At 41.3% G+C, this 26,532-nt stretch overlaps 2 protein-coding genes across 6 annotated transcripts; both read left to right on the forward strand.

Annotated features, from left to right (window-relative positions):
* Window positions 1–10,851: 10,851 nt before the first annotated feature.
* LOC122008681 lies at window positions 10,852–13,536 on the forward strand. Of its 5 annotated transcripts, XR_006119347.1 has the most exons (4): window positions 10,852–11,092; window positions 11,989–12,948; window positions 13,018–13,139; window positions 13,234–13,536. XR_006119347.1 is itself a non-coding variant. In XM_042564508.1 (3 exons), exons 2-3 carry the CDS (start codon window positions 12,032–12,034, stop codon window positions 13,037–13,039), a joined length of 939 nt encoding a protein of 312 aa, XP_042420442.1. In that variant the 5' UTR covers window positions 10,852–11,092; window positions 11,989–12,031; the 3' UTR covers window positions 13,040–13,536. The 5 variants fall into 5 exon arrangements, 3 of the variants coding, with proteins under 3 accessions (XP_042420442.1, XP_042420441.1, XP_042420440.1); XR_006119346.1 differs by having other exon boundaries at window positions 11,989–13,139; XM_042564508.1 differs by having other exon boundaries at window positions 13,018–13,536.
* A 352-nt stretch (window positions 13,537–13,888) lies between these two features.
* On the forward strand, window positions 13,889–16,015 carry LOC122008680 (AAA-ATPase At5g57480-like). Its single transcript, XM_042564504.1, has one exon. It carries the CDS (start codon window positions 14,288–14,290, stop codon window positions 15,821–15,823), a length of 1,536 nt encoding a protein of 511 aa, XP_042420438.1. The 5' UTR covers window positions 13,889–14,287; the 3' UTR covers window positions 15,824–16,015.
* The last annotated feature ends 10,517 nt before the right edge of the window (window positions 16,016–26,532 follow it).

Below are 26,532 nucleotides of genomic sequence, written 5' to 3' on the forward strand. Positions count from 1 at the left end.
TGGGTGGCATCTTCTCCATGTGATGTGGAGGCTTCCTCTTGATTCGAAGATGATACTCCTCAATTTGATTTTGCTTGACTTGTGGAGGTGGAAGTTACTGTTAGGATCGATGTACTCGGCTAGAGAGGGGGGGTGTGAATAGCCGACCCCAAATTGCTCGTTTCTTTCTACGATTAGGGTTAGCGCAGCGGAAATAAAAACAATAGAAACGAAAGCGGAGAAATCAAACCTCAACACGCGTCGATGTAACAAGGTTCGGAGATATACTCCTACTCCTCGGCGTGTCCGTAAGGTGGACGAGCCCTATCAATCCGTCTGTGGATGAGTCCCCGGAGAACTGGCTAATATAAACTCCTTATGGGTGGAGAAACCTCGCCACAAAAACTTGCAACAGCAATATGGAAATACAAAGAAGAGCAAGAACAAAATACACAATGAATGTACAAATACTTGCTTGCCTTCTCGTCGACTGAAGTCCCGGATGAAGCACCAACTTCACGGACGAATGCCAACAAGCAACTCAGTCGAAGAAGCTCACACGAAGCTTCGGAGCTCAGCAAAGCTCAAGAGCACAGCAGCTCAGTACCGAGGAGGAAGAAGAAGTTTTTCGTAGTAGCCCTCGATCTCCTTTATATAGCCTGAACCTGCAACTGCAGCAAAGCAGACAGCGAAGAAGACGGAGATACCCATTGAATCTCAACGGATATACTTGGACCGATCAGGCTCCACCCTGATCGGTCCGGGAAGACCCTGATCGGTCCTGGGGGCCGGTCAGAGCTTCCTCTGATCGGTCCAGGGACCGATCAGCATGCATGTTCCTTCCTTTTCTCCCGAACTTCTGTACGCTTTCTGATCGGTCTGCAGACCGATCAGATAACATACAGTAGCATACTGTTTGGTTACTGATCGGTCACCAGACCGATCAGATAACCCAGTGTATCATTGGATCGATCCACTGATCGATCCAGCTCTTGGTTTTTGCCCAAACCGAGTCCCACGCCTTCCAAACCAATATCCGGTCAACCTTGACCTATTGATATCTCATGCTTAGCATCCGGTCACTCCTTTGACCTGCTAAGACTCCCCACCAAGTGTTCGGTCAATCCCTTTGACCCACTTGAACTTTTCTCTTCGTGTCAAGTATCCGGTCACTCCCTTGACCTACTTGACCTTCTCAACACCAGATGTCCGATCATCCTTGATCCATCTGGATTTTCCCTTGCCCGGCTTCACTCACCAGGACTTTCTCCTAGCTTCACTCACTAGGATTTTCACCTGGCTTCACTCACCAGGATTTTCCATCTGCCCGGCTTCACTCACCAGGACTTTCCAACTGCCTGGCTTCACTCACCAGGACTTTCCCACTGCCTGGCTTCACTCACCAGGACTTTCACCTACCTTCACTCACTAGGGTTTTCACAACTGCCTGGCTTCACTCACCAGGACTTTCCACATCCGGTCCAGAAAACGAGCTCCCGAGCCCTCTCTGACCACAGTCCGGAGAACGAGCTACCGAGCCCTCTCCGACTTCCCATGTGGTCCAGAGAACGAGCTCCGAGCCCTCTCTGACCACAGTCCGGAGAACGAGCTACCGAGCCCTCTCCGACTTCCCATGTGCCAAGCTTCCATACTTGGACTTTTCCCGTGCTAAGCTCCATACTTGGACTTTTCCTGTGCCAAGCTCCCTGCTTGGACTTTTCACCATGCCAAACTCCCTGCTTGGACTTTTCTCATGCCAAGCTCCCTGCTTGGACTTTTCCGAGTCAGGTCAACTCACCTCGGGTCAACCAGTTCAACCTTGACCACGGGTTGCACCCACAATCTTCCAAGCTTGTATCCTTGTAAAACATCAAGATACAACTTTTCTGTTCACGTCAAACATAACTCGTCAAACATCAAAACACAACTCGAGTCAAGTCAACTCGAGTCTGGTCAACCTTGACCTAAGGTTGCACCAACAATCTCCCCCTTTTTGATGTTTGACAAAACTCATAATCAAGTTAGGTTAACCCGATAATAATCAAGTTAGGTTAACCCGATAACCTAACTTAGGTTTTCCAATGTTCTTCCCTGAACATCCTCTAGACATTCTCCATTCTCCTCAAACCTACACTCTCCCCCTTTTTGACACACATCAAAAAGAGTGAATCAAGGTCAAGAATTTCTTTCTAATGAAGGTCCCATACCTTTCATTGAAACCCTTAATTTCCCCCTTGATACTAAGGTCAACAATTAACTTAGTGATAATCTCATATCACTCAAGTCTTTAGGAGTAAAAACTCCCCCTAAAAGTCAACTCCCCCTTGACTAATAGGTAAAATTCCCCCTAAAGGTCAACTCCCCCTTGACCATTGCACCAACAATGTCTTGGAGAGTTCCAAACCTTTAGAAATCTAAAACACCAATTCCCGAGCTGAAATTTCAGAAATTTCAGACAGCACAGTTTAAACTGGCACGCCCTGATCGGTCACCAGACCGATCAGGTCTTCCCTGGATCGGTCACTGTGACCGATCCACAACTGCCTGGACCGATCAGACTCCCTTCTGATCGGTCCACAACCTCTGATATCAGTTTTTGAATTTCCTTCCGAAATTCAGAAACCCCTACAAAATTCCAGAAAATTCCAGAAATTATAAAACTTTGAGGATACATTCCTCATAACATATACTATCAAGGAAAAATAGTTTTCTATGAAAATAACTTCCATTTTCAAATCTTGATACAAAGTTCAAAAGTCTTTGAAATAGCTCAAAGTTAATCACTCTTGGTATCACTTGTTCAATGATGAATGCTATCACTAGAAAAGCTTCATCAAGGTTTTTCAAATCAACTTTGAAATGATTTTAAACCATTTAATTTAGGACCACAATCTTAGGGCTAAATGTACATGACTTATACACAAGCTTTCCCTATGATCCTCAATTTTGAATTAGGCTCATCTAGGTACAAGAACTATGCACCTTGATCCTAACTCATGATCCTAATATCTCACACACATCTAAGGTGTATCAAACACATCCAAGTCAATTTTGATGTGAGATATGAGTTTAGGTCATCTTAGGCTAAGTTCTCATGCATTTTCTAAACAACAATTTGATTTCCATATCAAATTGTGTTTTTGTCCTTAAATCAATTTCATTGATTATAAATGCAAGAAATGATGACATGGCATAAAATGATATCATACATAATAACATGTGCCAATGTCATGATGTCATGGCATAAAGTATGAAACTTAAATAAAGCATGACATATAAATAACCTAAGCATTATCATGACATTTCAAATGATCATAGCTTAAATATGATGTCATGACATGGCATATGGCAAACAATATATGGCAAATAACATGTAAAGGTATAGAAAATACCTAATTCTAGCCTTAGTTGCCATTTTTGATAATTTCGATCATTTTGCCATAAATTCTATATTCCTAAGTGTAATAGACCTAAAATCTTATCCTCAAGACTTTTAGATCACTATGTGCCAACTAGATTGACTCTAGACAACTCCTCAAATTTGATTGGCACATCCTAATCACCTTAGGAATAATTCTTAATTTCATTTTCAAGGCTTGATTATACCTTGAAAAATCCTAAAGTGCCACCTTTTGCCATGATTAGGTTAACTACCTATTCAAGTAAGGTTGGCACACCCTAACTCATCTAGCGTGATGAAATCACGCTCCTAGGAACCCAATACTTATTGGAGCTCATTGGGTTCACTAAATATTCACTAGGGATGACTTCCCTAGCAACCCTTCTAATGACCCTCCTAGGCTTTGAAGCCTTGGTCATTTGAGACTCATCAAGATCAACTCTAGGGGTGACTCCCCTTGTGACTTTGGTGTTGTTCTTCCTAGCCCTAGGTTTTGTTCCATAATCGAATGGAACATTATGATAATTGGGCTTGACTACTTGGGACTTAGGTTTGTGACCCAAACCTTTCTTGTCCTTGGACATTGGTTTTTGACCCTTAAACCCTAGAGATGACTTTTCCAAGTTCTTAAGAGCATTTTCCAAAGTATCAAGTCTTGACCTCAAGACTTGATTCTCCTTCTATAATACCTCAATTTTTAATTTTTCATTTTTCTTTGAGGTATTCCTAGGCATGTGTCTAGTTGATTTGGGATTTCTACCTAGGTTCTCCCTAACCTTAGATGAGTTAATCCTAGGATTGACATTTCTAGTATTATCCTTATCTAGGTTAACATGTTTGGCTCCTAAGCTCATGTATTGGTTCCTAAAGTTAACATGCTTATCATTCTTGACAATAGCAATAAGGCTACTAGCATGCATCCTACTAGAATTGCAAGAATGTGCCTTAGAGATTACCTTAGGGTTTGCCTTAGCTCCCCCTATCGATGTGCTCGTCTTATTGTCCTTGTGAGGTTGCCTCCCCCTCGGACATTGGCTCCGATAATGTCCCCTTCGCTTGCATTGGAAACACACCACGTGTTCCTTGCTCTTGCGTATCGGGACTCCGACTTCCTTGATCTTTGGCGCCGGTGGAGTCTTCCTAACCCTCTTTGGACACTTACTCTTGTAATGTCCATACTCCCTACACTCAAAGCACATTATGTGTAATTTATTTGAAATTGAAATGCTTGAGTTACCTAGGGTTGAGGATGGATGAAGACTTTCTTCTTCATCCCTTCCGGAGGTAGAAGCTTCTTCTCCTTGCTCCGAACTTGAAGAGGAACACTCCTCCTCTTCTTCTTTAGATGTTGAGTAGCCCTCAACTTCTAAATTCATCCCTCCATGATGTGAACTCCTTGGCTCACTTGACTCCTCTTCATGGCTTGAAGTGGAGTTCCCCTCATGGAACTTAGCCAAGTTGTTCCACAACTCCTTGGCATTGTTGTATCCACCTATCTTACATAGAATGTCATTAGGTAATGAGAATTCAAATACTTTCATTACCTCATCGTTGATTGTGGAATGGTGGATTTGTTCCCTTGTCCACTTTTTCTTCTCGAGTGGTTTTCCTTCCTTATCCATTGGAGGCTTGAAACCTAATTTAACACAACTCCAATTTTCAAGGTTAGTCATAAGAAAGTACTTCATTCTTACCTTCTAAAACGCGAAGTCGTCACGATCGTCGAAGGGTGGAATCGTGACATCTTCTCCGAATAGATCCATTCTCTAGCTCGTGCTCCCCCGGGTGTTGATCCAACGAAGAGCGACCTTGCTCTGATACCACTTGTTAGGATCGATGTACTCGGCTAGAGAGGGGGGGTGTGAATAACCGACCCCAAATTGCTCGTTTCTTCCTACGATTAGGGTTAGCGCAGCGGAAATAAAAACAATAGAAATGAAAGCGGAGAAATCAAACCTCAACACGCGTCGATGTAACGAGGTTCGGAGATATACTCCTACTCCTCAGCGTGTCCGTAAGGTGGACGAGCCCTATCAATCCGTCGGTGGATGAGTCCCCGGAGAACCGGCTAATATAAACTCCTTATGGGTGAAGAAACCTCGCCACAAAAACTTGCAACAGCAATATGGAAATACAAAGAAGAGCAAGAACAAAATACACAATGAATGTACAAATACTTGCTTGCCTTCTCGTCGACTGAAGTCCCGGATGAAGCACCAACTTCACGGACGAATGCCAACAAGCAACTCAGTCGAAGAAGCTCACACGAAGCTTCGGAGCTCAGCAAAGCTCAAGAGCACAGAAGCACAGCAGCTCAGTTCCGAGGAGGAAGAAGAAGTTTTTCGTAGCAACCCTCGATCTCCTTTATATAGCCTGAACCTGCAACTGCAGCAAAGCAGACAGCGAAGAAGACGGAGATACCCGTTGAATCTCAACGGATATACCTGGACCGATCAGGCTCCACCCTGATCGGTCCAGGAAGACCCTGATCGGTCCTGGGGACCGATCAGAGCTTCCTATGATCGGTCCAGGGACCGATCAACATGCATGTTCCTTCCTTTTCTCCCGAACTTCTGTACGCTTTCTGATCGGTCTGTAGACCGATCAGATAACATACAGTAGCATACTGTTTGGTTACTGATCGGTCACCAGACCGATCAGATAACCCAGTGTATCACTGGATCGATCCACTGATCGATCCAGCTCTTTGTTTTTGCCCAAACCGAGTCCCACGCCTTCCAAACCAATATCCGGTCAACCTTGACCTATTGGTATCTCATGCTTAGCATCCGGTCACTCCCTTGACCTGCTAAGACTCCCCACCAAGTGTTCGGTCAATCCCTTTGACCCACTTGGACTTTTCTCTTCGTGTCAAGTATCCGGTCACTCCCTTGACCTACTTGACCTTCTCAACACCAGATGTCCGATCATCCTTGATCCATCTGGATTTTCCCTTGCCCGGCTTCACTCACCAGGACTTTCTCCTAGCTTCACTCACTAGGATTTTCACCTGGCTTCACTCACCAGGATTTCCAATCTGCCCGGCTTCACTCACCAGGACTTTCCAACTGCCTGGCTTCACTCACTAGGACTTTCCCACTGCCTGGCTTCACTCACCAGGACTTTCACCTAGCTTCACTCACTAGGGTTTTCACAACTGCCTGGCTTCACTCACCAAGACTTTCCACATCCGGTCCAGAGAACGAGCTCCCGAGCCCTCTCTGACCACAGTCCGGAGAACGAGCTACCGAGCCCTCTCCGACTTCCCATGTGGTCCAGAGAACGAGCTCCGAGCCCTCTCTGACCACAGTCCGGAGAACGAGCTACCGAGCCCTCTCCGACTTCCCATGTGCCAAGCTTCCATACTTGGACTTTTCCCGTGCTAAGCTCCATACTTGGACTTTTCCTGTGCCAAGCTCCCTGCTTGGACTTTTCACCATGCCAAACTCCCTGCTTGGACTTTTCTCATGCCAAGCTCCTTGCTTGGACTTTTCCGAGTTAGGTCAACTCACCTCGGGTCAACCAGGTCAACCTTGACCACGGGTTGCACCCACAATCTCCCAAGCTTGTATCCTTGTAAAACATCAAGATACAACTTTTTTGTTCACGTCAAACATAACTCGTCAAACATCAAAACACAACTCAAGTCAAGTCAACTCGAGTCTGGTCAACCAGGTCAACCTTGACCTAAGGTTGCACCAACAGTTACATCATCCTCTTCTTCTCTTGACCCGGATGTGGAGGCCTCTTCTTGCTCCGGGTTCATTGATCTACACTCCCCCTCAATCCTAGAGGTGGAGGCTTCATCATCTTGTACATGGAACAAGGAGTATGCTCCATCCTTGTTCTCTTCATTGCACTCCCTTGAAGATGAAGCTTCTTCTTGGACTTCTTCTTCGGAGGTTGAGCATCTCTCAACCTCGGAGTCCTCCTCTTGGTCTTGCTCCAAAGAGTCACCCTCTCTGGATTCTTCTTGCTCTTGTACAGTGGAGGTGACCTCTTCATGAAGCTTGGCCAATTTACTCCATAATTCCTTTGCATCTTCAAATTCTCCAATTTTGCAAAGGATGGTGCTTGGCAATAAATTGACCAAAAGTTTGGTCACTTTGTCATTGGCCTCGCACCTTTGGACTTGCTCTTGGCTCCACTTGCTCCTCTTGAGAACTTTGCCCTTTGAGTTTGTTGGAGTCTTGAAGCCTTCCATAAGAGCAAACCATTGCTCTATCTCCATCATAAGAAAATTTTCGATTCTTGATTTCCAAGAATCGAAGCTCGTGGAAGTGTATGGTGGAGCCACCCTCGTGTCGAGTCCGAGCCCATCTCGGAATTCCATTGTAGAAGTTGAGCTTTTGAATTTTTTTGACTTTGACAATTTTGCTTCAACTTCTTCACCCTCTAGCTCTTCTTGTTATGCTTGACCCTTCCGGCGATGATTCCGGTGAAGAGCGGTCTCGCTCTGATACCACTTGTTAGGACCGAAAAGTAGCTAGAGGGGGGGGGGGGGGGAATAACTCTTCGCGTGTTTGTTGTCGGCGTTGCTCATTTCTTCAAGGATGTGCAGCGAAAATACAAAGAAACAAAAGCATACAACGCTAATACTTGGAATTTTACTTAGTATCCACCTCACAAGAGGTGACTAGTCCAAGGATCCACACACTCACACACCCTCCACTATGAAATCACTCCTTTTCAGTAACTACTGAAGGCGGAGAAGCCCTACAACTCTCACAATACAAGAAGAAAGCAAGGGAAACAAATACAATAGATATCTTACAAGATATGGAATGAAAACCCTAACTCTAGCTTTCTTCTTTTTGCTTTTGATCTGCCTCTTGACTTGGGAAACCTCCAAGAACCTTCAAGAACTGGCGATCTGAGCTTGAGAGAAGTGTGGAGAAGTCGCTGAAGTGATCTGAGATGAATCGGTGAAGTTCTACCGCAGCCATTGCACGCCTGCAGCTCAAATACGACGCAACGGTCGGATCCCGATCGATTCAAAAGCTCCCAATCGATCGGGGAGACTTTGGATCGATCCACAGATCGATTCAGAGCGCCTCTGTGCTCTGGGAAAACGCCTGGATCCAGCGCTTATCGCGCGAACCAGCAGCGTCCCAATCGATCGGCTGATCGATTGGGACCTCTGGATCGATCCACTGATCGATCCAGAGGCTCTCTGTTCGCTGGGAAATGCCTGGATCGATCCACTGATCGATCCAGAGGCTTTCTGTTCGCTAGGAAAAGCCTGGATCGATCCACTGATCGATCCAGCTCCTGGATCGATCCACTGATGGATCCAGCTCTTGGTTTTTGCCCAAAACCAAGTCCCAAGCCTCTCAAACCAACATTCGATCAACCTTGACCTGTTGGTATATCATGCCTAGCTACTGGTCACTCCCTTGACCTGCCAGGACTCCCCACCAAGTGCCCGGTCAGTCCCTTTGACCCACTTGGACTTTTCTCTTCGTGCCAAGTATCCGGTCACTCCCTTGACATCCTTGGACTTCCACCACATGTCTGGTCAATCTTGACCCATCTGGATTTCCCCGTGCCTGGCTTCACTCACCAGGTCTTTCACCTAGCTTCACTCACTAGGATTTTCACCTGGCTTCACTCACCAGGATTTTCTTCTGCCTGGCTTCACTCACCAGGACTTCCAATCTGCCTAGCTTCACTCACTAGGACTTCTCTTCTGCCTGGCTTCACTCACCAGGTCTTTCACCTAGCTTCACTCACTAGGATTTTCACCTGGCTTCACTCACCAGGATTTTCTTCTGCCTGGCTTCACTCACCAGGTCTTTCACCTAGCTTCACTCACTAGGATTTTCACCTGGCTTCACTCACCAGGATTTTCTTCTGCCTAACATCCCAGTTAGAACTTCCCAGTCAAGTATCCGGTCATCCTTGACCTACTTGACTCTTCTTCAATCAACCTTGTATTGTCAAACATCGAAACCCAAACCAAGACTCAAGCTTGGTCAACCAGGTCAACCTTGACCTGAGGGATGTTGCACCAACATTAATTAGCGCTCGTGTGACCTTGAAAAATTTCGTTAATAAATTTCTTAATTACGCTCGTGAGATCTTATAGTAAAATGGGAAGAATACTGTGAAAAGGTACGTCCTTTGGTAAATAACAAAGTAGTATGTACTTTTTGGTAAATTTGAAAATCTAGATACTTCTTTTGCTAAATTGCCAAAAAATAAGATATATAATTAAAAATAATCAACTACAAATTAAATAGAAATAATCTAAAATTAAGAATAGATGTTTTTTTTAAAAAAAATTAATCTAAAATTAAAGTGAATGTTTTTTAATTTAATATAAATAATATAAAAATAAAAAAAAGTATATTAGGGGCCTCAATGAAGTTCAGGTCCTAGACATATATCATTAAAGTCTATACCTTGAGCCGGCAGTGACAGCCATAATATGAAAAAAAATTATTATTCGGAGTCTTTAAAGGATTTAAATGGTAGCTTGAACTTAAAATTGGACCGTTACGAATTTCATCCCATAATTGATTGTAGATCTCTGAACGAATTTCAATTTGATATATTATATGTTTCATGGTTCAATATGAGTTAAAAATTTGACCTCTTAAAATTTAAGATTTTAACCTCCATCTTATAGTAATTATGAAATCTTAGTTACTATAATTGGTTTCGTAATTATTATATTTGAATTGTCACGCAGGTATAATAACTACAGTTTCATAGTTACTATAACATAAATATTAAATTCTAAATTTTAAGAGGTTATAATTTTTGACTCGAATTAAAATATGAGACATATAATATATCAAATTAAAATTAGTTCAAAGATCTATAATTAATTATAAGGTAGAATCATAATGATTTCAGATTAAAGTGGTTATGTTATGGACTCAGGTCGTTATAACTAATTAAACCAATTGCTACACTACGGTTTGTTATTTAATCCTTTTCAGAGACTCAAATTTATTTTAATCTTCAAGTTTTTTCTACGTTATAGTGTAGCAGCTATGACACGTCCAATTAATTAATTAAGAAGAGTTCGGCAATAAGATGCCTTTTATTATAATAATAATAATAATAATTATTATTATTATTAATATTATTATTATTACATAAATAGATAAAATAAAACAATTAATTAATTAAAAATAAAAATGAAGCGTCATCCGGATGACTTAGAAAATAAGGGGCGCCCAATAATTAATTAATCTTGAGATTTTTTTTCGTTACTCATATTTCGACCTTCGTTATGATTGAAGGGAAAACAAAGTCCTCCTCGCGACTCCCACCTCATTCATGGAAGGTAAAAGAAGTGTATTCGGCGTTGAGTAATTAAAGTTGTTGCAAAAAAAACGTTTTATTCTAGCACGTGTCAATCGCTTGCTGTTCGGTCAACTGTCGTGATGTTTGGAAAAGGTCAACCCAAATATTCGTCGGTATATGGAAGATAAACTAATAAAAGAAAATTTTGAGCCGCGCCCAAAGACTTCGATGCGCCTCGCGATTTCGTCGGATTGATTGCGATTGCGAAGTTTGATAAATGAAAAAAAAATATGGCGATTAATTTCCTTGTGCGAGTCTCTGCCTTGCTGCTGCTCCGCCTCGTGCCGTCTCGCTTCCCTATTTCCTATTGCCGGCCAAGCAGGATTTGGCGCTAGGGTTTCCTCGCTTCCCTGACGAGATTGCTCCGCTTCTCTACTTTCCCGAATCTGTGAGCAAGTTAGTACTTTCTCTTGTTTTTTGGGGGTATTTTCCCCCCTTTTTCGTTGCGATTGGCGAATTGGTGGTACAGTTGCTTGAATTGGTAAGATTGCGATCTTGAAGTGTTGACCGATTGATGATAATTCGGCTCCTTGCGAATTGGTGATACTATTTGCACTTGTAGGTCATCTGGTTGCTTGTTTTCGTTCTCTTATACTTTGATTCGAGAGTTCAGAATGATTCTGTTTGGGCGATGAAAGCATCTATTGCAATTTTAAATGAGACATGCAGAAGAATTGTTTTTTTCCCCCTTCATTTTCTAAATATTTCTTCTCGATGATAACTGGATTTCTCTTTTGTTCCTATCAAAAGAAGAAGAAAAAAAGAATCGTCTAGTTCTTGCAGATTGTAGACCTGCAACTGTTTCCTTGAGTAAAGGTTTCTCATGAACAGAATGCCTTTAGAAAGAAGTTTTCTAGTTCATGATGCCTTCAATTGTTGGTGATAGACCTTTGAATCTAAGGAAATTAATAGCACAAATGGTGTAGAATGTAGAGGTTGTTAATATCTAATACTAAATTTGTCAAGTTTTGAATTGTACACAAGTATAAACTAAAAATATTATGAAACATTGTAAGATATCAGTAGGAACATTCAAATCTATTATGAGTAAAAATTGAGTTGAAAGATTGAACATTGTTTGCATCCCTTGTGGTTAAAGTTTCTGTCAGTCAGCTCTTCTACTATGCTCTCTTTAGCACCCTTGAATCTGTCATAATTCTTATGATTCCTATATTCGTGTTTTCTTTTCTTTTTGCCTTCTATTATTTCCTTTTATTTCCTCATCCCAAGCATAAATCCTATCTAATTCAGTTTCTTGCTATTTATTTATTTTTTTGTTTTATAATCAACAGATCTTCTAAGAAATTCTAAGTGGAAGTTGGATCATTTTAATAAATGGTGATGGTGATGCCTGCATTAGTTTCCGACGAAGCAGCTTCTTACCCTTTGGACTTAGAGAATCTGAAAATGGATTTGGATTGGGATGATGTATCATGTTCGATCTGTTTGAACTTCCCTCACAATGGTGTGCTACTTCATTGCTCCTCGTACGAGAAGGGTTGCCGTCCATTCATTTGCGATACTGATCAAAATCACTCTAACTGTCTCGAACGGTTCAAGAATGCATATAGAATTCCTTCAGCTATAAAAGATTCTTCCACAGATGGGGTCACTATTATCTGCTTTCAAGGGGTATCAGCAAGTACCGGCAACCAACCAACCTGCCCACTGTGCAGGGGTGCTGTAACTGGGTGGCTCATCATCGACAAGGCCCGGGTCTCCTTAAACATGAAGGAACGATGTTGTGAAGAGAAACATTGTGCATATACTGGCAACTTTTTTGAGCTCCAAAAGCATGCTAAAGTAAGACACCCATATTCATGCCCTTCTAAAATCGATCCTGCACGAAAATTGGACTGGGAAAATTTCCAGCAGTCATCAGAGATCATAGATGTCTTGAGCACTATACATGCAGAAGCACCACACGCAGTCGTATTGGGGGACTATGTCATCGAATATGGAGATTCAGAAGCTGGTGATGAGTATATAGGTGTTAGGAGGAACAGAGGCCGTTGGTGGAGCTCTCTCTTATCTTGTAGATTGATTCCAAGATTTGGGTGTTTAAGAACTCGGCGGAGATCCTCCCATGGTGATGATCGGAGCAGACATGGGTCTATCGCCGATGTTTCATACATAGGAGAAGCATTTTCATCCCTCGACGTAAGAGAGTACAGATTTGCGGAAACTGATGATGGAGTTGTCCAAACAGGTGTCCGTACTGCTCCGTCTTTGGTGATTCCTGGCCACTACAGGTGGGAGTTTTCGTGTCGATTCATATTTAATTTCAACATCTTTATTACTGGTAATCTTCTATCCTATAGGATCATTCAGCTGGAGAATTGATGAAAGAAGATTTAGCATGCAATGACTTAGCAACTTAAGGAACAAATACATAGAGTGATACAAAGAGTTATCTTTATTGAGTATAATGATGAGTAAAGTGGTAGTTGTAATGCTAGTTGAACACATTTCTTGCTACCGTAAATGCCTTGTATGATTCATCCTTCTGATATCTTTTATCTTTTCGACACTTACAGATATGGACCACGTGAGATACACCAGTTGCAATACGATCGATGACCAGCAGAATGTGCAGAAGCTAGTCGGTACTCTTAGAGTGCACTTTTTGGCGATCGAATCAATGTCGATGAAGAATGTGCAGAATCTAGTTGCTCCTCTTAGGTTGATCTTGTTGGTTTGTTAGATTTAGATTCAATTCTGGTCGGTATAGATTTTACTTTGTCTACATTTCTCCCTGTACATAATGCTCTGGCTTAAAACATGTGAAAGTCCTTAAATAAATGTGAAGGATGAATCGATTCAAGTCCTCTTGTTCTTATGCTTCCAAGTGATCTTTGTTATTGTTTAATAAAACAACTTAGCTATACCATTGGGGTATCTTTGTTATAGCTTAAGCTTGCATGTCATTTAGATAAATTGTAACGACGATACTTGTAGTCAAATTCCAATCCACCAAATTATAATTTGTCAAAACTGTTTGGTGGAAACACAATTCAGAAATTTCAAAACCATGCCACGATCAACTAGGAAAATGAAGATCAAACTTTTTAAAAAAAGTATTTCTCATGACTTTTCTCATTCAAAGACTTTAACAAGAACACAATACATAGAATAATAGAAGTAAAAACTATAACACATTAAAGAAACATAATAAATTCATAAAGAAGAACAAAGGAGAAGCATGACCAACCTCATCCACTCCTCAAATTTGTTGTGCTGGCAAACACAAACACAGCACCATAAGACATCGCCTCCTGACCTGCCTCTTCCATTAGTCTCTGCCTTTCTCTGCAATCCACATGCATGAAAAGCCCAAATATATTCTTGCAGGCGAAAGCCATCTTTGATTGCACATTGATTTGATTGATGGCCGTGGCCTACTCAATCTCCAACTCATCCTTTGTCTTCTTCTTCTTCTTCCCAGATATTTGAGAATCGAGAGCATTCCGACCCTTGTTGAATCGTATAAGCCAAGTTCCGATCTTGTTTGTTGAATCAGAGTCGTTTGCTGCGAATTGATTGATAAACAAGGCAAAGATCGGAGCTTTTTTGTTTCTTGATCGGAAAGGAATGGAGTTTTGGACCTCGCTGGCGTCGCTGATGGGGGTGTTCGCCTTCTGCCAGAGCATCCTCCACGCGTTGTTGCCGCCGGAGTTGCGGTTCGCGGCGACGACGGTCTTGCAGCGCGCGTTCCTCTGCTTCTCGAGTTACTGCTACTACGACATCACGGAGACGGATGGCATGAGCACCAACGAGCTGTACCACTCGGTGCAGTTGTACCTCAGCCGCTCCGCGTCCGTCGCCGCCACGCACCTCAGCCTCTCCCGCGGCCTCAACTCCTCCGCCTTCACCTTCGGGCTCAGCAGTCACGACCGGCTGGTGGACACCTTCCGCGGCGCCACCGCCACGTGGGAGCACGTCGTGACGCAGAGGCAGGCGCAGACGTTCTCGTGGCGGCCGCTGCCGGAGGAGAAACGCAGCTTCACGCTCCGGATTAAGAAGAAGGATAAACCCCTGTTCGTCCCGGCCTACCTCGACCACATCATGGACACCGCCACCGAGCTCCGCCGCCGGAGCCAGGACCGCCTCCTCTACACCAACTCCCGCGGCAGCGCCGGGGGCATGGAGTCCCGCGGCTTCCCATGGGAGTCCGTCCCCTTCAAGCACCCTAGCACCTTCGAAACCCTAGCTATGGATCCGGAGCGGAAGCAGCTCATCATGGCCGACCTCAGGGACTTCGCCGAGGGCAAGGCCTTCTACGAGAAGACCGGTCGCGCGTGGAAGCGCGGATACCTGCTCTACGGTCCGCCGGGAACCGGTAAGTCCAGCATGATCGCCGCCATGGCCAATTTCCTTGGGTACGACGTCTACGACCTCGAGCTCACTGAAGTCAGCACCAACTCGGAGCTCCGCAAGCTCCTCATGAAGACCACTTCCAAATCCATCATCGTCATAGAGGACATCGATTGCTCGATAAACCTCACCAATCGAGGCCCCAAAAAGTCACCGACCCCGCTGATCGATCCGCCGTCGCCGGAGGATCCCAATGTCGCCGTCGCCCCCGCTGCCGCACCCAAGACGATAACTTTATCCGGGCTCCTTAACTTCACCGACGGATTGTGGTCGTGCTGCGGCAGCGAGCGGATCTTCGTGTTCACCACCAACCACGTCGAGAAACTCGACTCGGCGCTGCTCCGATCAGGGAGAATGGACATGCACATACTGATGGGTTACTGCTCGTTCCCGGCGCTCAAGATCCTGATGAAGAACTACCTAGGGTTAGAGGACGGCGAACTCGACGAAAAATCCGACCTTTGGGCCGGATTGGCGGCGGCCATCGACGAGGCCGAGATAACTCCGGCGGACGTCAGCGAGATCCTGATAAAGAACCGGCGGCGGGAGAAGCCCGCGGCGGCGGCGGAGCTTCTGGAGGTCCTCAAGGCCCGGGTGGAGAAGAGGAGGAAGGAGGGAGGGAAAATTAGTTCCGGCGAGGGCGTGGAAGTGGAGGAGGAGGAGAAGAGGGCATTGGACAGCCCCAAAGAGAGCGGCCAAGACACCGAGAGTGACGGTGGGAAAGAGGTAGTGGCGGCGGCGGCGGCGTTATGAGGAGTAACCATGGCCGCCCTGTCCGCCATGTGCTTTCTGAAATGCCTCTGCCATTGTGATTGTTGAATAAAGAGTTGTTGTATAGCCTTTTGCCATTTGCCCATTCCATTTTGAACTCCATTTACATCATTTGGGTTGTAGATTTTATGATTTGAAGAAGAGAATAAACTTGATATGTATTTATTACTTGCATCCTAAAACCTTTTCTTAGATTTCTTTGTTAAGGCAAACTCAATTCGTTTGTTGTATAAATGCCACCCAAAATTGATGGCAATTTAAGTAACCAACTAAAATGGTACGGCAAGGCACTCACATAGTTTCTCCAGTGCTCACAATCTCAGTTATGACATATTGCAAGGTATTTTATTTTGGCAGCATGAAAAATCTTGAACGTTGGCTAGCTACTGGACTATGAACTGCTTGTGCTTCCGGATTTAAGATTTAGGGTTTAAGATTTGTACGATGTCTTGGTCACCCCTATCAAGAAGTTTAGAAATAGTCTTACTTAAGTAAAGCAAGAAAGGGCTAGATCAAATTCAGTCTCCACCAGTCTGGTGCAATGATAAAATACTCATAGAAACACTAAAAGAATCAAAATTTGAATGCTAAAAGAAATGAATATTCTCAAAGTTAGCTTTTGAGTATGTATAAATCGGCCCCCTCTAGATTAGGCAGCTGAGATTAAACACCTAAATTATCAAAAAAAAAAAAAAATCTAAATCAAATTCAATAGTTATTTTATTCTTAACCATTCCACTAGTTTGATGTCCAAATCCATAGCGACCCATAAAGATACAAACAATCCAATCAAAGAGACAGAGGAAATGCTAAACTTTATGGAGATTTCAAACAAAAAGCAATTGTCGATCTTTATGGAATAGAAAAACATTTGTTAAGAGTGTTAAAAGGAAGGTGCCAACTCACAAAAAATTGACAAGATCTCGAAATCTAGTGTCAAGATTTTGAGTGCGAAACTTGTCTTCATGGAAAGGAAGAACCCTTCTAAATTAGTGGTTTCGATGTTGAAAGCATGCCTTTTCCCCCACAATCTCCATTCCTTGCTATGCGATTTTCTCGTTCGATGACTCATAGCTGATAAGGACTGAGTCACACAACAACAATAAGAAAAGAATCGAATCAAAGCGATGAATACTTTAAGGGAAACTCATTTCTCTATTGGAAAGTGGCTTGGCCTAGTCGACTATTTGTCCATTTGCTCGTGAGGGTTTAGTTGTATGGAATCTCTTACTCGCTTTGATGGCCTCTATTTTGTTTTTTTTCATTGCCATCAATTGAATGCATGCATTGGTGTCCTATAGCTCTAGTGCCATTCCAAGTGTGTGGTGGAGTCTTTTGTGAAGCTCTATATTTTTAAGCAACTAATGTAGGTGCCCATCATGGTAAAGACAAAGGATGTTATTTCTTAAGCCAAGCCCCCATGACTTTTATGGAAAGGGTATATATCGCCCCTTTGATTACAATATAACGGTTAAGTCCTCTAAATTGTCAATCAGACATCTAAGATTTAAATTTTAGTTGCGGCACATTGTAGAGATTTTCTTCTAGTGGGATGATAAATCTAGTTAAGAATATTTACCATTTGGATGGGCATCTATAAGTGCTTCCCGATTTATACTAGAGGTCGGCGGAAAATTTTTGTGAAAATAGATTACTCATCTCTAGAATTAATAGTATTATAATAATAATTTGGTCAAACTTACTTCAACATATTTGAAATTTCTAATTAATTATAGTTAAATTTAATATAATATTATTCAAAATTATTGCTCAAATATTGATTAAAATTATTTAAAATTGTCTAACATGGTCAAAACTTATAAATATTATTATACCAATTTCAAACAAAAAGGCTATAAACTTAGAATAGTTTTGATTAAAACTATTATACTAGAACCAAATTTAGAAATTAGAATTGATGGACTTTAGATGCCGAAGAAGTGAGTCTTAGTGAGCTAAATAAAAAATTTACATATATTGTACTATTAAAGAAATACAATTACAACTGAACATCTTTAAGTGATATATATATATATATATATATATATATAAATTTGATGGTGGATGGTTGACTAAAATTTTGATACATTATTTTAGCGCTTAGACTTATCACTTATAATCAATATGATTATGTTTTACTCATGTTTTACAAGTATAATCTAATTTTGAGTCCATTATAATTTTTTCCTAAATTTTGTTATTATTTTATAATTTTATAGGGAATTAAAGAAGATTCACTCAAAGCCCTCAATCCGGTTCAAAATTGAAAGAGAATTCGGTTCACATTGAAGTTGGTCCAGTTGTAGATAGATGGGCTAGTTCGGTTCAATTGGATGGGGTTGAAATCAAATGGAGAGCTTGATTCACCTCAACCCAAAAAACACATTTCATCAACTCAATCTCAAGCCCAATTTGATGGAGTCAAAGAAAGAGAGCAACAAGCTAACGATATGGATCATGGTACCCACTCTAGATGTTAATGATGATCCATTATGCATCCATGGAGGCCCAATTACAAGAGCTAAGACTAGAAAGATAAAGGAAACACTTAATGTACTAATTGAAGATGTGAAAGTCAAAGCTACCATTGAAGAAGGTTTGACCAAGAGCAAGTCATTCGGCATAGTCAACCTAATTCAAGCCTTAGATGAGCTTAATTAGCACTTAAGTCTCATGTCTATGTAGTAGGGATATGTAGGCTTAATTTAGACTCAATTTCTACTTTTATTTGGGTTGTAATAAAGCCATAAGCTTAAAATGGCTAAGTAGTCTACATAGACCTTTACTAAATGGGCTTTCTTTTTTGCGTTTTAGGATTTTTTTGGTCACCTTATAGCTATAAATAAAGGGAGTGACAACCACACATGTATCTTTGACATACTTCTCAATCTAAAGCACGGTGAGGCTCTCGCTTGTTGGTTCTTCATTGAACTTGAACTTATCAAGGCATCTCCTTGTGGCGTTCAAAGACTTATCAACCTCAATCCCAAGGTTGTGGCGTCTTCCATCTCGTATACCAAGGTTTGTGCTTTTCTAAGCATTGGGTCGAGGTTTCTTTCATCCATCTTATCGTCTTTAGACCTTCCTTCTTTCTGTTTTCAATTCGTTGTGGGTTCTTGATATATCTTTCTTGTTGGGTTCACATCACAATTTCAATCCATAATCCAATAGTTTTTTTTCCTCTTATGGGATCCAGATCTCACTCCACCCAAAAATCCAAAAACAAATAAGAAACTTTTCTCTCTTCACACAAAGCTCCTTACGGAAATTAGCCCAATGCACACACCTTCGACACCACTCTCCTCCATCGACAATCCACCAAGGTTGGTGGCTTCCTCCCTCATCACCGCCGTCGGCCATCCACATCCATCTCCACCTCATCTCTTCCTCCATAATAGGCTTTCCCTTTCCCCTCTCGTCTTCGGGTTAGAAGAGGAGAGGCAAACTCCTCCTCCACTCTGGCAGTTCATTTGTCCTCCTCCACTCTGACAGTTTATCTTCTCCTCTTTGGGTTAGAAGAGGAGAAGAACCCTTCATCCGGCCAATCCATAGCAACTCTGACAACTTTCCCTTCTTCTCTTCGGGATAGAAGAGAAGAAGTACTTCACTTCATCTGGCTACAACACATTTTCCTCGTTCTTGACAGTTGCACTATCTCCAATGTGTGCTTTATTTTTCTTGTGTTAGGTTATTTCTTTCTTATGTTGAATGCGTGTATTTCACTTGATCTCACATATTAGTTTGCACATGCTTAGCTTTGCTTGATTCAACCCCAACCATTCATGTTACTTTGATTGTTACATTTAAGTTTGTTAAATTTTCATAATATTTAGTTAGTTGAATGTTTTATGTTTTCTTATGTTTGTCTTTCATTTGAATGCAATTAGGTTAGGTTTTATTAATTACTCTAGGTTTCAATTCATGCTAGTTTCAATTAATGTTGGCTTATGTTTTCTTTAATTCCTTGTAATCATACTTTAGGTTAGATTAAATTTTCATTGCTTGTATTATCTTCTGTTCATTAGGTTTAGTTTCATAATTGCTTTGTTATTTCATTTCTTAGTCTTAGCACAAAAATCTAAACCTCTAGTTTCATATCAAAAATCTAAAAACAATAACAAACTAATCCTAAAAACTATCATCCATATCCATCGTCACATTCATTAGAAGATGATCCGAGTCATCCCTATGCTATTTTGCATAGAGAAAGTTTGGTAACAAATGTGACAAAAGGTGATTCGCCCGCCCCTAGTGCCCCATCAACCCGTCAACCCGTCCCTAGACTAACAGAAGGTTCGATTACAAAGCAATAACCTGAAGAGTAGATGGTAGAGGGGAGAGGGAAAGCCTATGGTGGAGGAAGAGATGAGGAGATGAGGTGAGATGGATAGGGATGGTCGGCGACGGTGATGAGGGAGGAAGCCGTCGGGCTTGGTGGATTGCCGATGGAGGAGAGTGGTGTCAATGGTGTGTGCATCGAGCTAATTTCTGTAAGGGTTGCATGAGAAGAGAGAAGGGTTTCTTATTGGGTTTTGAGTTTTAGATTTTTGGGTGGAGTGAGATCTGGATCCATTAATAGGAAAAAAATATTGGATTATGGATTGAAATTGGACTTAAGATTGGGTTGATGAGATATGTTTCTTGGATTGAGGTGAACCAAGCTCTCCATTTGATTTAAACCACATTTAATTGAACTGAACCAACCCTCCTTTCTCCAAGTGAACCAACTTCAATGCAAACCGAACCCTCTCTCAATCTTGAACTGGATTGAGGGCTTTTGAGTGAACCTTCTTTAATTCCCTACAAAATTATGAAATAATGACAAAATTTAGAGAAAAAATTATAATGGGCTCAAAAATATATCTTACTTGTAAAACATGATATGAATCAATAATTAACCATACAAGAGGGTATAACTGATAAGTATAAGAGCTAAAAGAATACATTAAAATGTTAGTTATCAATGGTCTGGTCCCATATGTTGGTGTAATTTCTCCTGGGTCAAAGAGGACCAGGTTGACTAAGCTTAATCTTGATGTTTGAGTTTTGATGTTTAACAATGTATGAAGATTATAGGTGCAATTGTTCATATGGGATATTGACGGTCAAAGGTGTAGGATAGAGATATGTTAGAGGGGGTGAATAACGCTCATGGCTTTCACGTTCTTTTAAAACTTCGGAGAGAACACAGCGGAATAATTAAAGAGACAAAAAGTCAATGCTAACAAATCTAAGATTTACTTGGTTCGAAGTCTATGACAACTCCTACTCCAAGGTCCGCACGTGAGAGTACTTTTGTTCGACAATCACTAATCAATCAAAGAATACAAATACATTTTCGAATGATTACAAGAAATTTGAACAATAAAAATACTGACAATTTTAGAGAATAAAATCTTCAGCGTAGTCGTTGTCGGAGCAACTTTCGAATGTCGTGGGAGTTTTTTCTAAGCAGCGCACAAGAGAAAAACTTCTTTGGATTGATGTTCTTGATCCACTGGTTGAAGCCTCTTTTTATAGCCCATTTTGGGCGCTTGGAATCCCTTCGAGTGCTTGGACTGTTGGCGCGGGTTCGACTAGTCATCGCGCTCTAACTTAGCTTCGGGATAACTTTTTTGGTTCAGGCGCCGAACCGCCCGGGTGCTTGCGACACTCGTGAGCGACATTGGTTTGAGCTCTCGGACTCCCCTTTTTCGCACTTCTCTTTCCTGCAAAAAAAAGTTAGTCCAGACAAATAATATTAAAGAACGATAAGATTTAACAGCCTTCAGACTGTCTGATTCTGACTTTGAATTTTGCTAAAACTCTAGGTCAGACTGATGCTTATTGTTCCCTCTTCGGGGAGCGTGTGTGTCCTCACCTACTCCTCTTAGGAGAAATTACCTTTTGTTAGACCAGTTCTCCAAGACTTCAGGACTTCATGCTGGATGTCTGCTCCATAATCCGTCTTGTCTTCCATTTGGTGTCTATGACCCCGAGGATTTTCAACTAGAGTCCTCGACTTTATGATTTCACCTAAAGTCTTCGACCCGCCAAGATTTCACTCAGTCCCCTGGACCAGCACTTCATTGCCTAACTGCAACTAAGACTTTCCACCTGTCTAACCGCGGCTAGGATTTTCCTTTGCCTAAGATCACTTAGGACTTTCCTGTACACTTAGTTACACTTGTTAGACAACAAGACAACTTAACTTTGAATCTCTCTGCTATTATCAAAATACAGGTTCAATCATCTAGTGCTCCCTGCACCAATAATAGGTTGACCTAAAGAGTCAAGTAGGTCAAGGTTGACCGAATAATTGACTGAAAAGTTCTAACTGAAGGTTAGATAAGGGCAAGACCAACAGAAAGATTGGAAAAAGAAGGAAATTCAAGTAGATCAGTGTTGACCGGAGACTTGGTGTGAAAAATTCTGGTGAGTGAAACCAAGTAGTTGGAAAGTGCTGGTGAGTGAAATCAGGTAGCTGGAAAGTCCTGGTAATGAAGCCAAGCAGTTGGAAAGTTCTAGTCAGTAAAGCTAGGCAGTGAGAAAAGTCTTGGAGAGTGAAATCCGGTGAAAAGCTCTAGTGAGTGAAGCTAGGCAGAAGAAAATCTTGATGAGTGAAGTCAGATGGTGAAAAGCCCTAGTGAGTGAAGGTAGATAGAGGGAAATTCTAGTGAGTGAAATTTGGTGGTAAAAAGCCCTAGTGAATGAAGCCAAGCATGTGGAAATTTAGGTGGGTCAATGTTGACTAGACATCTAGTGTTTGAAAGTCCAAATGGGTCATGGAGAACAAAACACTTAGCACGAGACAGTAAGTCCAAGTGGGTCAAGATTGACTGGACACTTAGCATGGGAAAAAAAGTCTAAGTAGGTCAAAGGCTTGACCAAACACTTAGTGATGAAGTCTAAGCAGATCAAAATTGATCGGATGCTAGGCATGAGGGAGTCCCAATAGTCACGGTTAACCGGATGTTGGGATTGAGAATCCTAGATTTGAGTTAAGCAAGTTTGGATTGGTCAATCGATCAGGTGATCGATTGAGCCAGAGCCTAATCGATCGATTGGGTAGTGCCTTTAATGTGAGGAGCTCAATCGATCAGGTGATTGATTGAGAGGAAATCGCGTGAGCACAGAAGGTCTCTCAATCGAGCAATTCTACTCCAATCGATCGATCGATCAATTGGAACTGGTTTTCTCACGATGACACAAGTCAGTCAGAATTGATTGGTCAATAGATTCTGAGGTCTTCTGCAAGAGCATAAAAGACATTTGGATCAATTAGTTAATCGATCTAGCTATTCCAATTGATCAACTAATTAATTGGGATATGATCGTTATGCAGGTTGTAAGCTTTGGATTGTTGGGATCAGCTGGATCTAATGTGGCAATCGATTGGGAAGTAAGCTCAATTGATTGGAAACCCTAAATCACGAAGTATAAAGGCAACGGCGAGGTTCAAACACAACAATGTTTACATTATTCTTCTCCACTACTGTTCGCCAGACTTAAAGCTTGGAAGACAAGTGTTGCTACACTTTCCAATTGGTCTAGAGACATCTTCAAGCTACAAGAAATCAAACAAGAGAGGTTCTTTATGTTGGTTGCTACTCGGAAAACCTAATGGTTCCACTGTACAAAAATTTTGTACAAAGGTCTGAACCTTTTCCTAGCTACCATGTGTTCTTTTCAATTAAACTTGAATCGCCTGCAGAACTTAATACGTTTGATCCAAAATTTAATCTATTTGTTCTTTTAGGTTTAGACTTGGATCTCCTACGGAACTTAACACGTTCGATCCAAATCACCTAGGTTATTAATTCCATTAAATATTAATTTCCAAAATTGGCTTCCAGGACTGCATGGCGAGGCACATGGCCTTCTTGGATATGAGAACAACCACCACCGCCTAGACAAAGCCTCTTAAGGAAAGCTAATATTTAATTTCCTTAAATAACTTTAGGTCAACCGAAAAGAACAATCAAATCACAAGGAAAAGAAAAACAAAGAACACAACATCGAAAATAAATTCGAAATACTAGAATCGCATGTCTCTTGTATTTGGTATTTTTTACATGAAGATGAAACTAGTATGATGCGGAAATAAAATACTAGTATACCTTTTCTTTTGTAAGCAAAAACCTCTAGGTCTTCTACCATATTCCTCTTCTAACCTCGAACGTTGTGTGGGGAACGATCTTCCGAGATGAGAAACCACCAAAGCACCTTCTCCTCCTCCTTGCAAGGTTCGGCCAAGTCAAGTGCACCTCTAAGGAAGAAGAAAAACCACCACCAATGCTCCAAGGGATGAAAGCTTTCTCTCCTTCTTCTACAAGCTAGAAAACCGGCCACCACTTGATCTCCAAGAGGAAGAAGAGGTTCGGCCACAACAAGGAGAAGAGAGATCTTGAAGGGGCCGGCCACACCAAGGAAGAAAAGAGGGAGAAGAATAATAAAGTTGTGTGTCATGAAGGTACCCCAACCCCCTCTTTTATAATCCTTAGCTTTGGTAAATAAGGAAATTTAATTACAATAAAATTTCCTTAATTTTCCTTGACATGAATTAATTAAGAAAAATTAAACAAAATTTCCTATTCCTTCATGTCATGGCTGGCCACATCATTAAGAGCAAACAAAGCTATTTCAATCAACAATTAAAATTCCTTATTTGTCTTTGGAAATTTTAAAAAATAAAATTTTCCTTTAAAATCCCTTCATGGTTGATAAAAAGAAATTTCTATAATTTTAATTTTTCAACATGTGAATAATTTACAAAGAAGAAAAATAAAATATCTTTCCAATCTACAAATAAGGAAAGAGATCTAATATCTTTCTTTAATCTTTTGTAGATCCTTTTTAAAAGAGATATTTTAATTTTTAATCTCTCCAATAAATTATATCTTTCACATAAGAAAATTTTAAATTTTAAATTCTTTTAAATTTAATGGGGGCCGACCACCTAAGTTTGGGTTCAAGCTAGGGCCGACCACCCATGAACCAAGGCTTGGCTGGCCCTACCTTGATCCACAAGCTAGCTTGGCCGACCCCTACATCATGGGTATGAAGGTGGATATAGGTGGGTATAGTACTCTATAAATAAGAGACTACAATAGGGACCGAGAGGAGGAATTGGTTTTGGTCTCCCGATAAAATTAAGCATCCCTTGTTCGCCCCGAACACACAACTTAATTTTATCAATAATAATTCATTCCACTAGAGAACTATTATTGAACTACCGCACCAATCCCAAATTATATTTTTGGGCTCCTTATTATGAGTGTGTTAGTCTCCCTGTGTTTAAGATGCCAAATGTCCACTAATTAAGTGAATTACTTACAACTCATTTAATTAGTATCTTAGTCCAAGAATAGTACCACTCAACCTTATCGTCATGTCGGACTAAGTCCACCTGCAGAGTTTAACATGACAATCCTTATGAGCTCATCTTGGGGACATTATCAACCTAGATCACTAGGACACAGTTTCCTTTTATAATCAACAACACACACTATAAGTAATATCATTTCCCAACTTATCGGGCTTATTGATTTATCGAACTAAATCTCACCCATTGATAAATTAAAGAAATAAATATCAAATATATGTGCTTGTTATTATATTAGGATTAAGAGCACACACTTCCAAAATAACTGAGGTCTTTGTTCCTTTATAAAGTCAGTATAAAAGAAACAACCTCTAATGGTCCTACTCAATACACTCTAAATGTACTAGTGTAATTATATAGTTAAGATAAACTAATTCCTAATTACACTACGACCTTCCAATGATTTGTTCCTTTCCATTTTGGTCGTGAGCTGCTGTTTATAATTTATAAGGTACTGATAACATCATCTTCTGTATGTGACGCCACATACTATGTTATCTACAATATAAATTAATTGAACAACTACAAACAAATGTAGATAATTTGACCAAATATGATTCTTTATTCAAAATAAATATTTACAAAAGCTTAGACTTTCAGTATACACTCTAACAATCTCCCACTTATACTAATGACTAAGCTGTCATATCTTCTGCCATACATCTGATTCCCATTCCCTCCACATGCTGATCGAAAGCTTTTGCCGGAAGGGCCTTAGTGAAAGGATCTGCCAGGTTATCTGCTGATGCAATCTTGGCGATGACAACTTCTCCTCGCTTCACTATATCTCGTATTAGGTGGTACTTGCGCTCTATATGTTTACTTGCCTTATGGGCTCGTGGTTCCTTCGAGTTTGCAACTGCACCGCTATTATCACAATAAATTGTGATGATTTTGGGCAAACCAGGAATCACATCTAAATCCATTAGAAAGTTCCTGAGCCATACTGCTTCTTTAGCTGCCTCAGAGGCTGCTACATACTCAGCTTCCATGGTTGAGTCCGAAACACATTTCTGCTTAACACTCCTCCATGCAATGACTCCACCTCCTAAAGTAAACACATAGCCTGATGTAGACTTACTGTTGTCCCTATCTGATTGGAAATCTGAATCCGTGTAACTCACAGGGAGCAAATCGTCTGCTTGGTAAACTAGCATATAATCTCTAGTCCTTCTCAGGTACTTTAATATATGCTTTACCGCAATCCAATGTCCTTGTCCAGGGTTACTCTGATATCTGCTAACCATGCCTATGGCAAAACAGATATCAGGTCTCGTACATAGCATTGCATACATTAGGCTTCCTACAGCCGAAGCATAAGGAACTG

The sequence above is a fragment of the Zingiber officinale genome, chromosome 8A (assembly GCF_018446385.1).
Source record: "Zingiber officinale cultivar Zhangliang chromosome 8A, Zo_v1.1, whole genome shotgun sequence".
Lineage (NCBI taxonomy): Eukaryota > Viridiplantae > Streptophyta > Magnoliopsida > Zingiberales > Zingiberaceae > Zingiber > Zingiber officinale.

Bases quoted from the DNA above. Each gene is read 5' to 3' on its own strand.
- LOC122008681 (XM_042564506.1), top strand. From the start codon at position 12,032: ATGGTGATGGTGATGCCTGCATTAGTTTCCGACGAAGCAGCTTCTTAC.
- LOC122008680 (XM_042564504.1), top strand. From the start codon at position 14,288: ATGGAGTTTTGGACCTCGCTGGCGTCGCTGATGGGGGTGTTCGCCTTC.